Here is a 15,258-nt window from a genome sequence, read left to right as displayed (position 1 = left end):
GGGGGGGGGGGGGGAGTCTCTCTGGGTTGGGGAGGGGGGAGTCTCTCTGGGTTGGGGAGGGGGGAGACTCTCTGGGTTGGGGAGGGGGAGTCTCTCTGGGTTGGGGAGGGGGGAGTCTCTCTGGGTTGGGGAGGGGGAGGGGGGAGTCTCTCTGGGTTGGGGAGGGGGAGGGGGGAGTCTCTCTGGGTTGGGGAGGGGAGGGGGAGGGGGAGGGGGGAGTCTCTCTGGGTTGGGGAGTGGGAGGGGGAGGGAGGAGTATCTCTGGGTTGGGGAGTGGGAGGGGGGAGGGGGAGGGGGGAGTATCTCTGGGTTGGGGAGTGGGAGGGGGGAGGGGGAGGGGGGAGTCTCTCTGGGTTGGGGAGGGGGAGGGGGAGGGGGAGGGGGGAGTCTCTCTGGGTTGGGGAGGGGGAGGGGGGAGTCTCTCTGGGTTGGGGAGGGGGAGGGGGGAGGGGGAGGGGGAGTATCTCTGGGTTGGGAGTGGGAGGGGGAGGGGGGAGGGGAGGGGGAGTATCTCTGGGTTGGGGAGTGGGAGGGGGGAGGGGGAGGGGGGAGTATCTCTGGGTTGGGGAGTGGGAGGTGGAGGGGGGAGTCTCTCTGGGTTGGGGAGGGGGAGGGGGGAGTCTCTCTGGGTTGGGGAGGGGGAGGGGGGAGTCTCTCTGGGTTGGGGAGTGGGAGGGGGGAGGGGGAGGGGGGAGTATCTCTGGGTTGGGGAGTGGGAGGTGGAGGGGGGAGTCTCTCTGGGTTGGGGAGGGGGAGGGGGAGGGGGAGGGGGGAGTCTCTCTGGGTTGGGGAGGGGGAGGGGGGAGTCTCTCTGGGTTGGGGAGGGGGAGGGGGGAGTCTCTCTGGGTTGGGGAGGGGGGAGTCTCTCTGGGTTGGGGAGAGGGGGAGGGGGGAGTCTCTCTGTGTTGGGGAGGGGGAGGGGGGAGTCTCTCTGTGTTGGGGAGGGGGAGGGGGGAGTCTCTCTGGGTTGGGGAGGGGGGAGTCTCTCTGTGTTGGGGAGGGGGGAGTCTCTCTGGGTTGGGGAGTGGGAGGGGGGAGTCTCTCTGGGTTGGGGAGTGGGAGGGGGGAGTCTCTCTGGGTTGGGGAGGGGGGAGTCTCTCTGGGTTGGGGCGGGGGGAGTCTCTCTGGGTTGGGGCGGGGGGAGTCTCTCTGGGTTGGGGAGGGGGGAGTCTCTCTGGGTTGGGGAGGGGGGAGTCTCTCTGGGTTGGGGAGGGGGGAGTCTCTCTGGGTTGGGGCGGGGGGAGTCTCTCTGGGTTGGGGAGGGGGGAGTCTCTCTGGGTTGGGGAGGGGGAGGGGGAGGGGGGAGTCTCTCTGGGTTGGGGAGGGGGAGGGGGGAGTCTCTCTGGGTTGGGGAGGGGGAGGGGGGAGACTCTCTGGGTTGGGGAGGGGGAGGGGGGGAGACTCTCTGGGTTGGGGAGGGGGGAGGGGGGAGTCTCTCTGGGTTGGGGCGGGGGGAGTCTCTCTGGGTTGGGGAGGGGGAGGGGGGAGTCTCTCTGGGTTGGGGAGGGGGGAGGGGGGAGTCTCTCTGGGTTGGGGAGGGGGAGGGGGGAGTCTCTCTGGGTTGGGGAGGGGGAGGGGGAGTCTCTCTGGGTTGGGGAGGGGGGAGGGGGGAGTCTCTCTGGGTGGGGGAGGGGGGAGTCTCTCTGGGTTGGGGAGGGGGGAGGGGGGAGTCTCTCTGGGTTGGGGAGGGGGGAGGGGGGAGTCTCTCTGTGTTGGGGAGGGGGAGGGGGGAGTCTCTCTGGGTTGGGGAGGGGGAGGGGGAGGGGGAGCGAGGAGTCCCTTTGGGTCTCTGTCTCTGTGGATATTGGGCCTGGCCCTGGGGGCGGGGTCTGCGCCTGGGGGCGGGGCTTGGGCATTTGTGATGGGCTCGGACCTGGCCTGGATCATGGGGCGGGGTCTGCGCCTGGGGGCGGGGCTTGGGCGTTGGTGATCGGCTCGGGGATGATCTGAAACCGGGGGCGGGGTCTGCGTCTGGGGGCGGGGCTTGGGCGTTTGTGATCGGCTCGGGGATGACCTGAAACCGGGGGGCGGGGTCTGCGTCGGGGGGCGGGGCCTGGCGTTTGTTATAGGTTCGGGCCTGGCCTTGAACCGGGGGCGGGGTCAGCGTCAGGGGGCGGGCCCTGGACGTTTGTTATCGCCTCGGTCATGGCCCGGACCAGGGGGCGGGGTCTAGAGCAGGGGGCGGGGCCTGGGTGTTGTGTCTCTGCCGGGGGCCTGGCCTGTAACCGGGGGCGTGGTCTAGAGCAGGGGGCGGGGCCTGTGTGTCGGGGTTTCGGCCGGGGTGCATGGCTTGGAACCGGGGGCGTGGTCTCGGTCTGGGGGGGCGGAGCCTGGCTTTGGGGTCGCGGCCGGGTCCTGGCTTCGAGTTGGGGGCGGGGGCCTGGGTTTGGGGGCGGGGTTGACGCCGTGACGTAAGTTCGCACGCACAAGATGGCGGCGCCCATGGACAAGGGGAAACTGGGTGAGGCTGTGTGGAGTTGGAGGAGGGAGAATGAGTGAGGGGAGGAGGAGGGTGGAGGGAGAAATTAGCTTCTGGATGTCTTTAGAAGTACCTTGTCTGGCAATAAGGTGAGGTTCCATTACCCCTTCAGGTGTCACTCTGCAATATTAATTTATATGTGTAGCATCAAATGACAAGGTGAGTATGCAGGTACAGCCAGTAATTAGGACAGCTCATGGAGCGGTACCTGGACGCTACCCGAAGAGAGAGAGAGACTGTGCAAGGTTAGGGGGGATAAGGCAGTGGAGTTGGGATTAGGTGGAAGGCCCTTTCCTCAAGCCAGTGCAGACTCGATGGGCTGAATGGCCTCCTTCTGCACTGCAAAGATACTGCGAAGTTATCGTTTACTGCGAGGGGCATTGAACACGGAAGGAGGGAGGTTGTGCTTCAGTTGCACAGGGCACTGGTGAGACCACCTCTGGAGCACTGCGTACAGTATGGGTCTCCTTATTTAAGGAAGGATGTGAATGCGTTGGAAAGCAGCTCAGAGAAGGTTTACCAGACTAACACCAGGAACGGGCGGGTTGTTTTATGAGGAAAGGTTGGACAGGTTAGGCTCGTATCCGCTGGAGTTTAGAAGAGTGAGAGGCGACTTGATTGAAGCCTTTAAGATCCTGAGGGAGTCTTGGACAGGGTGGATGTGGAGAGGGTGTTTCCTCTGGCGGGAGAATCTACAACTAGGGGTCACTGTTTAAAAATAAGGGGGTAGCTCATTTAAGACGGAGATGAGGAGAAATCTTTTCTCTCAGAGGGTGGTGAGTGTTTGGAACTCTCTCCCTCGAAAGGCGGTGGGGGCAGAGTCTTTGAGTATTTTTGAGGCCGAGCGAGAGAGATTCTTGACTAACAAGGGGGGTGAAAGGTTATCGGGGGGTGGGGGGGAGGAGGGAATGTGGGGTTAAGGTGACAATCGGATCGGCCGTGATCTTATTGAATGGGGGAGTAGGTTAGAGGGGCCGAGTGGCCTACTCCTGTTCCTAATTCGTATGTTTGTATGTACACGCTTACATTTGCTTATATATAACATCAAATGATGGAACCATTTTATAGATGTATATTTATATATATATATATTTTATTTATATATAAAAACATCAAATTTTTTTTCTTCTTTCACGGGGATGTGGGCGTCGCTGGCTGGGCCCAGCATTTGTTGTCCATCCCTAATTGCCCCTTGAGAAGGTGGTGGGTGAGCCGCCTTCTCGAACCGCTGCAGTCCCTGTGGTGTAGGTACACCCACAGTGCTGTTAGGGAGGGAGTTCCAGGATTATGTCCCTGTGGTGTAGGTACACCCACAGTGCTGTTAGGGAGGGAGTTCCAGGATTTTGTCCCTGTGGTGTAGGTACACCCACAGCGCTGTTAGGGAGGGAGTTCCAGGATTTTGTCCCTGTGGTGTAGGTACACCCACAGTGCTGTTAGGGAGGGAGTTCCAGGATTATGTCCCTGTGGTGTAGGTACACTCACAGTGCTGTTAGGGAGGGAGTTCCAGGATTTTGTCCCCTGTGGTGTAGGTACACCCACAGTGCTGTTAGGGAGGGAGTTCCAGGATTTTGTCCCTGTGGTGTAGGTAGACCCACAGTGCTGTTAGGGAGGGAGTTCCAGGATTTTGTCCCTGTGGTGTAGGTACACCCACAGTGCTGTTAGGGAGGGAGTTCCAGGATTTTGTCCCTGTGGTGTCGGTACACCCACAGACCGAAACTTGCTCACCGTTCAAGGTTTTCCCCTGCATTGCTTGACTGAGTCACTTTAATGCTTCCAAATTGAATTTAAACCCGACAAGCTGCCAGGGTGCGGTTTGGAAGCTGTGTCTCCCCCGGACGACTGCGAATCCAGAGAAATTTCCACCACACCCACTCCCAAGGATTTGCGCTCCATAATCCAGGCCGACACTCCTCCCGGTGCCAGTACTGAGGGAGTGCTGCACTGTCGGAGGGAGATGTATATACTCTAGGGTTGGAGCTCCGAATAGGATGGATCTGGCACTGTTGCATCATGGGGAAAGACAGCAGCCAAGTTGTGTGTCTCAGTCTCTCTCTCTCTCTGTCGCGCTCTCTCTTTCTCTCTCTCTGTCTCACTGTCTCTCTTTCTCTCTCTCTCTCTGTCTGTCTCTCTCTGTCTGTCTCTCTCTGTCTGTCTCTCTCTTTCTTTCTCCCAGCTCCCCTTCTCTCTCCGGCAGCGTGCTCTGCTTCTTGTGTGAATCGTTTTGACCACTCTCTTTGTTTATTGCTCCTGTCCCACTCTCTTCTAGACGCCCAGCATTGAGGGAATGACCTCCATGAGACGGTGTGCAGTGGCCTTAGGCTCGTGTGTCTCTGCCTGTCGAAGGCCCCTGTCTGCTCCACAGAAACCCCAAGGGAGGATCAGCAAATGGCAGGTATGTGGAGTCATCGATGGGAGCAGAGCTGAACTCTGTATCTAACCCCGTGCTGTACCTGTCCTGGGAGTGTTTGATGGGGACAGTGTACAGGGAGATTTCCTCTGTATCTAACCCCGTGCTGTACCTGTCCTGGGAGTGTTTGATGGGGACAGTGTAGAGGGAGCTTTACTCTGTATCTAACCCCGTGCTATACCTGCCCTGGGAGTGTTTGATGGGGACAGTGTAGAGGGAGCTTTACTCTGTATCTAACCCCGTGATGTACCTGTCCTGGGAGTGTTTGATGGGGACGGTGTAGAGGGAGATTTACTCTGTATCTAACCCCGTGCTGTACCTGTCCTGGGAGTGTTTGATGGGGACATTGTAGAGGGAGCTTTACTCTGTATCTAACCCCATGCTGTACCTGTCCTGGGAGTGTTTGATGGGGACGGTGTAGAGGGAGCTTTACTCTGTATCTAACCCCGTGCTGTACCTGTCCTGGGGGTGTTTGATGGGGACCGTGTAGAGGGAGCTTTACTCTGTATCTAACCCCATGCTGTACCTGTCCTGGGAGTGTTTGATTGGGACGGTGTAGAGGGAGCTTTACTCTGTATCTAACCCCGTGCTGTACCTGTCCTGGGAGTGTTTGATGGGGACGGTGTAGAGGGAGCTTTACTCTGTATTTAACACCGTGCTGTACCTGTCCTGGGAGTGTTTGATGGGGACAGTGTAGAGGGAGCTTTACTCTGTATCTAACCCCGTGCTGTACCTGTCCTGGGAGTGTTTGATGGGGACAGTGTAGAGGGAGATTTACTCTGTATCTAACCCTGTGCTGTACCTGTCCTGGGAGTGTTTGATGGGGATAGTGTAGAGGGAGCTTTGCTCTGTATCTAACCCCGTGCTGTACCTGCCCTGGGAGTGTTTGATGGGGACAGTGTAGAGGGAACTTTACTCTGTATCTAACCCCGTGCTGTACCTGTCCTGGGAGTGTTTGATGGGGACAGTGTAGAGGGAGCTTTACTCTGTATCTAACCCCGTGCTGTACCTGTCCTGGGAGTGCTTGATGGGGACAGTGTAGAGGGAGCTTTACTCTGTATCTAACCCCGTGCTGTACCTGTCCTGGGAGTGTTTGATGGGGACAGTATAGAGGGAGCTTTACTCTGTATCAAACACCGTGCTGTACCTGTCCTGGGAGTGTTTGATGGGGACAGTGTAGAGGGAGCTTTACTCTGTATCTAACCCCGTGCTGTACCTGTCCTGGGAGTGTTTGATGGGGACAGTGTAGATGGATCTTTACTCTGTATCTAACCCCGTGTGGTGCTGCCAGTGTGTTGGTGTGGATTTTATGGACTGTGTTAGCTGCTCCTGTCTACACAGTGTCCTCGGGACTACACATCGAGGCTCCACACCAGCGCCCGGACCGCCAAGGGGCCCCCGGTGAACTTCCCCGAGCTGTCGGGCCGGAAGAAGGATGGCGAGGAGAGAGAGGGAGCCCTGGTGGCCTACGAGGACCTGTTTGAGGAGGCCTCTCGCCTCTCCAGGACGCGGGACACCTACGAGCGGGTGCTGCACGCCTTCTGCAGGCAGGACATCCGCCGCCGGGGCCATGTGGAGTTCATCTACATGGCGCTACGCAAGATGCCGGAGTTCGGCGTGGAGAGGGAGCTCCCCGTCTACAACATGCTCCTCGATGTCTTCCCCAAGGAGGTCTTCGTGCCCCGCAGCTACATCCAGCGCATGTTCAACCACTTCCCCAGGCAGCAGGAGTGTGCCGTCCAGATCCTCGAGCAAATGGAGAACTACGGTGAGCGCCACTGACCCACCCCCACCCCCACCATCTTCACCGCAAGAGACCCAATTCCCAATTGCTGTGACCCTTCAAACTATACCCCACCCCCCCCCATTAACTCAAATCCCAATGGATCCAAACCCCTTCCCGTTCACTCCCACTGTACACAATCCCAATCCCAAACCCCTTCCCGTTCACTCCCACTGTACACAATCCCAATCCCAAACCCCTTCCCGTTCACTCCCACTGTACACAATCCCAATCCCAAACCCCTTCCCGTTCACTCCCACTGTACACAATCCCAATCCCAAACCCCTTCCCGTTCACTCCCACTGTCCACAATCCCAATGGACCCAAACCCATTCCCGTTCACTCCCACTGTACACAATCCCAATCCCAAACCCCTTCCCGTTCACTCCCACTGTACACAATCCCAATCCCAAACCCATTCCCGTTCACTCCCACTGTACACAATCCCAATGGATCCAAACCCCTTCCCGTTCACTCCCACTGTACACAATCCCAATCCCAAACCCATTCCCGTTCACTCCCACTGTACACAATCCCAATGGACCCAAACCCCTTCCCGTTCACTCCCACTGTACACAATCCCAATGGACCCAAACCCCTTCCCGTTCACTCCCACTGTCCACAATCCCAATGGACCCAAACCCCTTCCCGTTCACTCCCGCTGTACACAATCCCAATGGACCCAAACCCCTTCCCGTTCACTCCCGCTGTACACAATCCCAATGGACCGAAACCCCTTCCCGTTCACTCCCACTGTACACAATCCCAATGGACCCAAACCCCTTCCCGTTCACTCCCACTGTCCACAATCCCAATGGACCCAAACCCCTTCCCGTTCGCTCCCACTGTACACAATCCCAATGGACCCAAACCCCTTCCCGTTCACTCCCACTGTACACAATCCCAATGGACCCAAACCCCTTCCCGTTCACTCCCACTGTCCACAATCCCAATGGACCCAAACCCCTTCCCATTCACTCCCACTGTACACATTTCCAACGCCAAACCCCTTCCCGTTCACTCCCACTGTACACAATCCCAATGGACCCAAACACCTTCCCGTTCACTCCCACTGTACACAATCCCAATCCCAAACCCATTCCCGTTCACTCCCACTGTACACAATCCCAATGGATCCAAACCACTTCCCGTTCACTCCCACTGTACACAATCCCAATCCCAAACCCATTCCCGTTCACTCCCACTGTACACAATCCCAATGGACCCAAACCCCTTCCCGTTCACTCCCACTGTACACAATCCCAATGGACCCAAACCCCTTCCCGTTCACTCCCACTGTACACAATCCCAATGGACCCAAACCCCTTCCTGTTCACTCCCACTGTACACAATCCCAATGGACCCAAACCTCTTCCCGTTCACTCCCACGGTACACAATCCCAAACCCCTTCCCGTTCACTCCCACTGTGCACGATCCCAATGGACCTGAACCCCTTCCCATTCACTCTCACTGTACACAACCCCAATGGACCCAAACCCCTTCCCGTTCACTCCCACTGTACAGAATCCCAATCCCCAACCCCCTCCCGTTCACTTCCACTCTAGACAATCCCAATCCCCTTCCCGTTCACTCCCACTGTGCACAATCCCAATGGACCCAAACCCCTTCCCGTTCGCTCCCACTGTACACAATCCCAATGGATCTAAACCCCTTCCCGTTCACTCCCACTGTACACAATCCCAATGGACCCGAAGCCCTTCCCGTTCATTCCCATGGTACACAATCCCAATAGACCCAAACCCCTTCCCGTTCACTCCCACTGTACACAATCTCAATGGACCCAAACCCCTTCCCGTTTCCTCCCACTGTACACAATCCCAATGGACCCAAACCCCTTCCCGTTCACTCCCACTGTACACAATCCCAATGGACCCAAACCCCTTCCCGTTCACTCCCACTGTACACAATCCCAATGGACCGAAACCCCATCCCGTTCACTCCCACGGTACACAATCCCAATGGACCCAAACCCCTTCCCGTTCACTCCCACTGTACACAATCCCAATCACCAACCCTTTGCTGTTCACTCCCACTGTACACAATCCCAACCCCAAACCCCTTCCCGTTCACTCCGACTGTACTCAATCCCAATGGACACAAACCCCTTCCTGTTCACTCCCACTGTACACAATCCCAACCCCAAACCCCTTCCCGTTCATTCCGACTGTACTTAATCCCAATGCACCCAAACCCCTTCCCGTTTGCTCCCACTGTTCACAATCCCAATCCCAAACCCCTTCCCGTTCACTCCCAATGTACACAATCCCAATGGAGCCAAACCCCTTCCCGTTCACTCCCACTGTACACAATCCCAATATAGCCAGACCCCTTCCCTTTCACTCCCACTGTACACAATCCCAATGGACCCAAACCCCTTCCCATTCACTCCCACTGTACACAATCCCAATGGACCCAAACCCCTTCCCGTTCACTCCCACTGTACACAACCCCAATGGACCCTAACCCCTGCCCCTTTACTCCCACTGTCCACAATCCCAACGGACCCAAAACCCTTCTCGTTCGCTCCCACTGTCCACATTCCCAACGGACCCAAACCCCTTCCCGTTCACACTCACTGTACACAATCCCAATCCCCAACCCCTTCCTGTTCACTTACACTCTACACAATCCCAATGGACCCAAACGCCTTCCCGTTCACTCCCACTCTACTCAATCCCAATCCCAAACCCCTTCCCGTTCAATCCCACTGTACACTATTCCAATCCTAATCTCCTTCATATTCTTGCCCATTGTACACAATCTCAATGGAGCCAAACTCCTTCCCGCTCACTCCCGCTGAACACAATCGCAATGGAACCTAACCCCTTCCCATTCACTCCCACTGTGCACAATCCCAATGGACCCAAACCCCTTCCCGTTCACTCCCACTGTACACAATCCCAAAGGACCCAAACCCCTTCCCGTTCACTACCACTGTTCACAATCCCAATCCCAAACCCCTTCCCGTTCACTCCCACTGTACACGATCCGATTGGACCCAAACCCCTTCCTGTGCACTCCCACTGTACACAATCCCAATGGACCCAAACCCCTTCCCGTTCACTCCCACTGTACACAGTCCCAATGGACCCAAGCCTCTTCCCGTTCACTCCCACTGTACACAATCCCAAACCCCTTCCCGTTCACTCCCACTGTACACGATCCCAATGGACCTGAACCCCTTCCCGTTCACTCTCACTGTACACAACCCCAATGGACCCAAACCCCTTCCCGTTCACTCCCACTGTACACAATCCCAATCCCCAACCCCCTCCCGTTCACTCCCACTCTAGACAATTCCAATCCCAAACCCCTTCCCGTTCACTCCCACTGTACACAATCCCAACGGACCCAAACCCCTTCCCGTTCGCTCCCACTGTACACAATCCCAATGGATCTAAACCCCTTCCCGTTCACTCCCACTGTACACAATCCCAATGGACGCAAACCCCTTCCCGTTCACTCCCACTGTACACAATCCCAATGGACCCAAACCCCTTCCCATTCACTCCCACTGTACACAATCCCAATGGACCCAAAGCCCTTCCCGTTCACTCCCACGGTACACAATCCCAATAGACCCAAACCCCTTCTCGTTCTCTCCCACTGTACACAATCCCAATCCCCAACCCCTTCCCTTTCGCTCCCACTGTACACAATACCAATCCCAATCCTCTTCCCGTTCACTCCCACTGTACACCATCCCAATAGAACCAAACCCCTTCCCGTTCACTCCCACTGTACACAATCCCAATTCCCAACCCCTTCCCGTTCGCTCCCACTGTACACAATCCCAGTGGACCCAAACCCCTTCCCGTTCACTCCCACTGTACACAATCCCAATCCCAATCGCCTTCCCGTTCACTCCCACTGTACACAATCCCAATAGACCAAACGCCTTCCCGTTCACTCCCATTGTACACAATCCCAATCACCAACCCCTTTCCGTTCACTCCCACTATACACAATACCAATCCCCTTCCTGTTCACTCCCACTGTACACAATCCCAATCCCAAACCCCTTCCCGTTCACGCCCACTGTTCACAATCCCAATCCCAAACCCCTTCCCGTTCACTCCCACTGTACACAATCCCAATGCCAAACCCCTTTACCGCTCACTCCCACTGTACACAATCCCAATGGTCTCAAACCCCTTCCCGTCCTTTCCCACTGTACACGATCCCAATGGACCCAAACACCTTCCCATTTCCTCCCACTGTACACAATCTCAATGGACCCACACCCCTTCCCATTCACTCCCACTGTACACAATCCCATTGGACCCAAACCCCTTCCCGTTTCCTCCCACTGTACACAATCCCAATGGACCCAAACCCCTTCCCGTTCACTCCCACTGTACACAATCCCAATGGACCCAAACCCCTTCCCGTTCACTCCCACTGTACACAATCCCAATGGACCCAAAAACCTTCCCATTTCCTCCCACTGTACACAATCCCAATGGACCTAAACCCCTTCCCGTTCACTCCCACTGTACACAATCCCAACCTCAAACCCCTTCCCGTTCACTCCCACTGTACACAATCCCAATGGACACAAACCCCTTCCTGTTCACTCCCACTGTACACAATTCCAACCCCAAACCCCTTCCCGTTCACTCCCACTGTACACAATCCCAATGGACCCAAACCCCTTCCCGTTCACTCCAACTGTTCACAATCCAAATCCCTAACCCCTTCCCGTTCACTCCCACTGTACACAATCCCAATGGAGCCAAACCCCTTCCCGTTCACTTCCACTCTACACAATCCCAATGGACCCAAACCCCTTCCCTTTCACTGCCACTGTACACTATCCCAATGGACCCAAACCCCTTCCCATTCATAACCACTGTACACAATCCCAATGGACCCAAACCCTTTCCCGTTCACTCCCACTGTACACAACCCCAATGGACCCTAACCCCTTCCCCTTCACTCCCACTGTCCACCATCCCAATGGACCCAAACCCCTTCCCGTTCTCTCCCACTGTACACAATCCCAATCCCCAACCCCTTCCCGTTCACTTACACTCTACACAATCCCAATGGACCCAAACCCCTTCCCGTTCACTCCCACTCTACTCAATCCTAATCCCAAACACCTTCCTGTTCACTCCCACTGTACACTATTACAATCCCAATCCCCTTCATATTCACTCCCATCGTACACAATCTCAATGGACCCAAACCCCTTTCCGCTCACTCGCGCTGAACACAATCGCAATGGACCCTAACCCCTTCCCATTCACTCCCACTGTACACAATCCCAATGGACCCAAACCCCTTCCCGTTCACTCCCACTGTACACAATCCCAATGGACCCAAACCCCTTCCCGTTCACTCCCACTGCACACAATCCCAATGGACCCAAAAACCTTCCCATTTCCTCCCACTGTACACAATCCCAATGGACCCAAACCCCTTCCCGTTCACGCCCACTGTCCACAATCCCAATCCCAAACCCCTTCCCGTTCACGCCCACTGTCCACAATCCCAACCTCAAACCCCTTCCCGTTCACTCCCACTGTTCACAATCCCAATCCCAAACCCCTTCCCGTTCACACCCACTGTACACAATCCCAATGGACCCAAACCCCTTTCCGTTCACTCTCACTGTACACAATCCCAATGGAGCCAAATCCCTTCCCGTTCACACCCACTGTACACATTCCCAATGGACCCAAACCTCTTCCCGTTCACTCCCACTGTACACAATCCCAATGGACCCAAACCCCTTCCCGTTCACTCCCACTGTACACAACCCCAATGGACTCTAACCCCTTCCCCTTCACTCCCACTGTCCACAATCCCAATGGACCCAAAAACCTTCTCGTTCGCTCCCACTGTCCACATTCCCAACGTACCCAAACTCCTTCCTGTTCACACCCACTGTACACAATCCCAATATCCAACCCCTTCCTGTTCACTTACACTGTACACAATCCCAATGGACGCAAAGCCCTTCCCGTTCACTCCCACTCTACTCAATCCCAATCCCAAACCCCTTCCCATTCGCTCCCACTGTACACTATTCCAATCCCAATCCCCTTCATATTCATGCCCATTGTACACAATCTCAATGGAGCCAAAGTCCTTCCCGCTCACTCCAGCTGAACACAATCGCAATGGACCCTAACCCCTTCCCATTCACTCCCTCTGTACACAATCCCATTGGACCCAAACGCCTTCCCGTTTACTCCCACTGTACACAATCCCAATGGACCCAAACGCCTTCCCGTTTACTCCCACTGTACACAATCCCAATGGACCCAAAACCCTTCCCGTTCACTCCCACTGTTCACAATCCCAATCCCAAACCCCTTCCCGTTCACTCCCACTGTACACGATCCCAATGGACCCAAACCCCTTCCTGTGCACTCCCACTGTACACAATTCCAACGGACCCAAACCCCTTCCCGTTCACTACCACTGTACAGAATCCCAATGGACCCAAACCCCTTCCCGTTCACTCCCACTGTACACAATCCCAATGGACCCAAACCTCTTCCCGTTCACTCCCACGGTACACAATCCCAAACCCCTTCCCATTCACTCTCACTGTACACAACCCCAATGGACCCAAACCCCTTCCCGTTCACTCCCACTGTACAGAATCCCAATCCCCAACCCCCTCCCGTTCACTTCCACTCTAGACAATCCCAATCCCCTTCCCGTTCACTCCCACTGTACACAATCCCAATGGACCCAAACCCCTTCCCGTTCGCTCCCACTGTACACAATCCCAATGGATCTAAACCCCTTCCCGTTCACTCCCACTGTACACAATCCCAATGGACGCAAACCCCTTCCCGTTCACTCCCACTGCACACAATCCCAATGGACCCAAACCCCTTCCCGTTCACTCCCACTGTACACAATCCCAATGGACCCGAAGCCCTTCCCGTTCATTCCCATGGTACACAATCCCAATAGACCCAAACCCCTTCCCGTTCACTCCCACTGTACACAATCTCAATGGACCCAAACCCCTTCCCGTTCCCTCCCACTGTACACAATTTCAATGGACCCAAACCCCTTTCCGTTCACTCCCACTGTACACAATCCCAATGGACCCAAACCCCTTCCCGTTCACTCCCACTGTACACAATCCCAATGGACCGAAACCCCATCCCGTTCACTCCCACGGTACACAATCCCAATGGAACCAAACCCCTTCCCGTTCACTCCCACTGTACACAATCCCAATCCCCAACCCTTTGCTGTTCACTCCCACTGTACACAATCCCAATGGACCCAAACCCCTTCCCGTTCACTCCCACTGTACTCAATCCCAATGGACACAAACCCCTTCCTGTTCACTCCCACTGTACACAATCCCAACCCCAAACCCCTTCCCGTTCACTCCGACTGTACTCAATCCCAATGGACCCAAACCCCTTCCCGTTTGCTCCCACTGTTCACAATCCCAATCCCAAACCCCTTCCCGTTCACTCCCACCGTACACTATCCCAATCCCAATCTCCTTCCCGTTCGCTCCCACTGTACACAATCCCAATCCCAAACCCCTTTACCGCTCACTCCCACTGTACCCAATCCCAATGGTCCCAAACCCCTTCCCGTCCTTTCCCACTGTACACGATCCCAATGGACCCAAACACCTTCCCATTTCCTCCCACTGTACACAATCTCAATGGACCCACACCCCTTCCCATTCACTCCCTCTGTACACAATCCCATTGGACCCAAACCCCTTCCCGTTTCCTCCCACTGTACACAATCCCAATGGACCCAAACCCCTTCCCGTTCACTGCCACTGTACACAATCCCAATGGACCCAAACCCCTTCCCGTTCACTCCCACTGTACACAATCCCAATGGACCCAAAAACCTTCCCATTTCCTCCCACTGTACACAATCCCAATGGACCCAAACCCCTTCCCATTCACTCCCACTGTACACAATCCCAATGGACCCCAACCCCTTCCTGCTTCCTCCCACTGTACACAATCCCAATGGACCGAAACTCTTTCCCGTTCACTCCCACTGTGCACATTCGCAATGGACCTAAACCCCTTCCCGTTCACTCCTACTGTACACAATTCCAACCCCAAACCCCTTCCCGTTCACTCCCACTGTACACAATCCCAATGGACCCAAACCCCTTCCCGTTCACTCCCACTGTTCACAATCCAAATCCCAAACCCCTTCCCGTTCACTCCCACTGTACACAATCCCAATGGAGCCAAACCCCTTCCCGTTCACTCCCACTCTACACAATCCTAATGGACCCAAACCCCTTCCCTTTCACTGCCACTGTACACTATCCCAATGGACCCAAACCCCTTCCCATTCATAACCACTGTACACAATCCCAATCGACCTAAACCCTTTCCCGTTCACTCCCACTGTACACAACCCCAATGGACCCTAACCCCTTCCCCTTCACTCCCACTGTCCACCATCCCAATGGACCCAAACCCCTTCCCGTTCTCTCCCACTGTACACAATCCCAATCCCCAACCCCTTCCTGTTCACTTACACTCTACACAATCCCAATGGACTAAAACCCCTTCCCGTTCACTCCCACTCTACTCAATCCCAAT

The 15,258-nt window shown here is 55.7% G+C and overlaps 1 protein-coding gene across 1 annotated transcript in view; it reads left to right on the top strand.

Annotated features, from left to right (window-relative positions):
* Positions 1-2,421: 2,421 nt before the first annotated feature.
* The window catches only part of ecsit (ECSIT signaling integrator), a gene marked incomplete at its 3' end in the record, with an annotated part of 34,089 nt that continues 21,252 nt past the window's right edge, over positions 2,422-15,258 (top strand). The window contains exons 1-3 of the mRNA XM_078537567.1: positions 2,422-2,461; positions 4,746-4,871; positions 6,228-6,654. Of these exons, the coding sequence (XP_078393693.1) occupies positions 4,764-4,871; positions 6,228-6,654 (535 nt within the window). The remainder of the gene's footprint in view (positions 2,462-4,745; positions 4,872-6,227; positions 6,655-15,258) is intronic.

Source organism: Cetorhinus maximus, unplaced genomic scaffold (genome assembly GCF_964194155.1).
Source record: "Cetorhinus maximus unplaced genomic scaffold, sCetMax3.hap1.1 HAP1_SCAFFOLD_2584, whole genome shotgun sequence".
In the NCBI taxonomy this organism is placed as follows: domain Eukaryota; kingdom Metazoa; phylum Chordata; class Chondrichthyes; order Lamniformes; family Cetorhinidae; genus Cetorhinus; species Cetorhinus maximus.
Note: the sequence above shows the minus strand (reverse complement) of the source record. Positions and strands in the feature narration are given on the sequence as shown.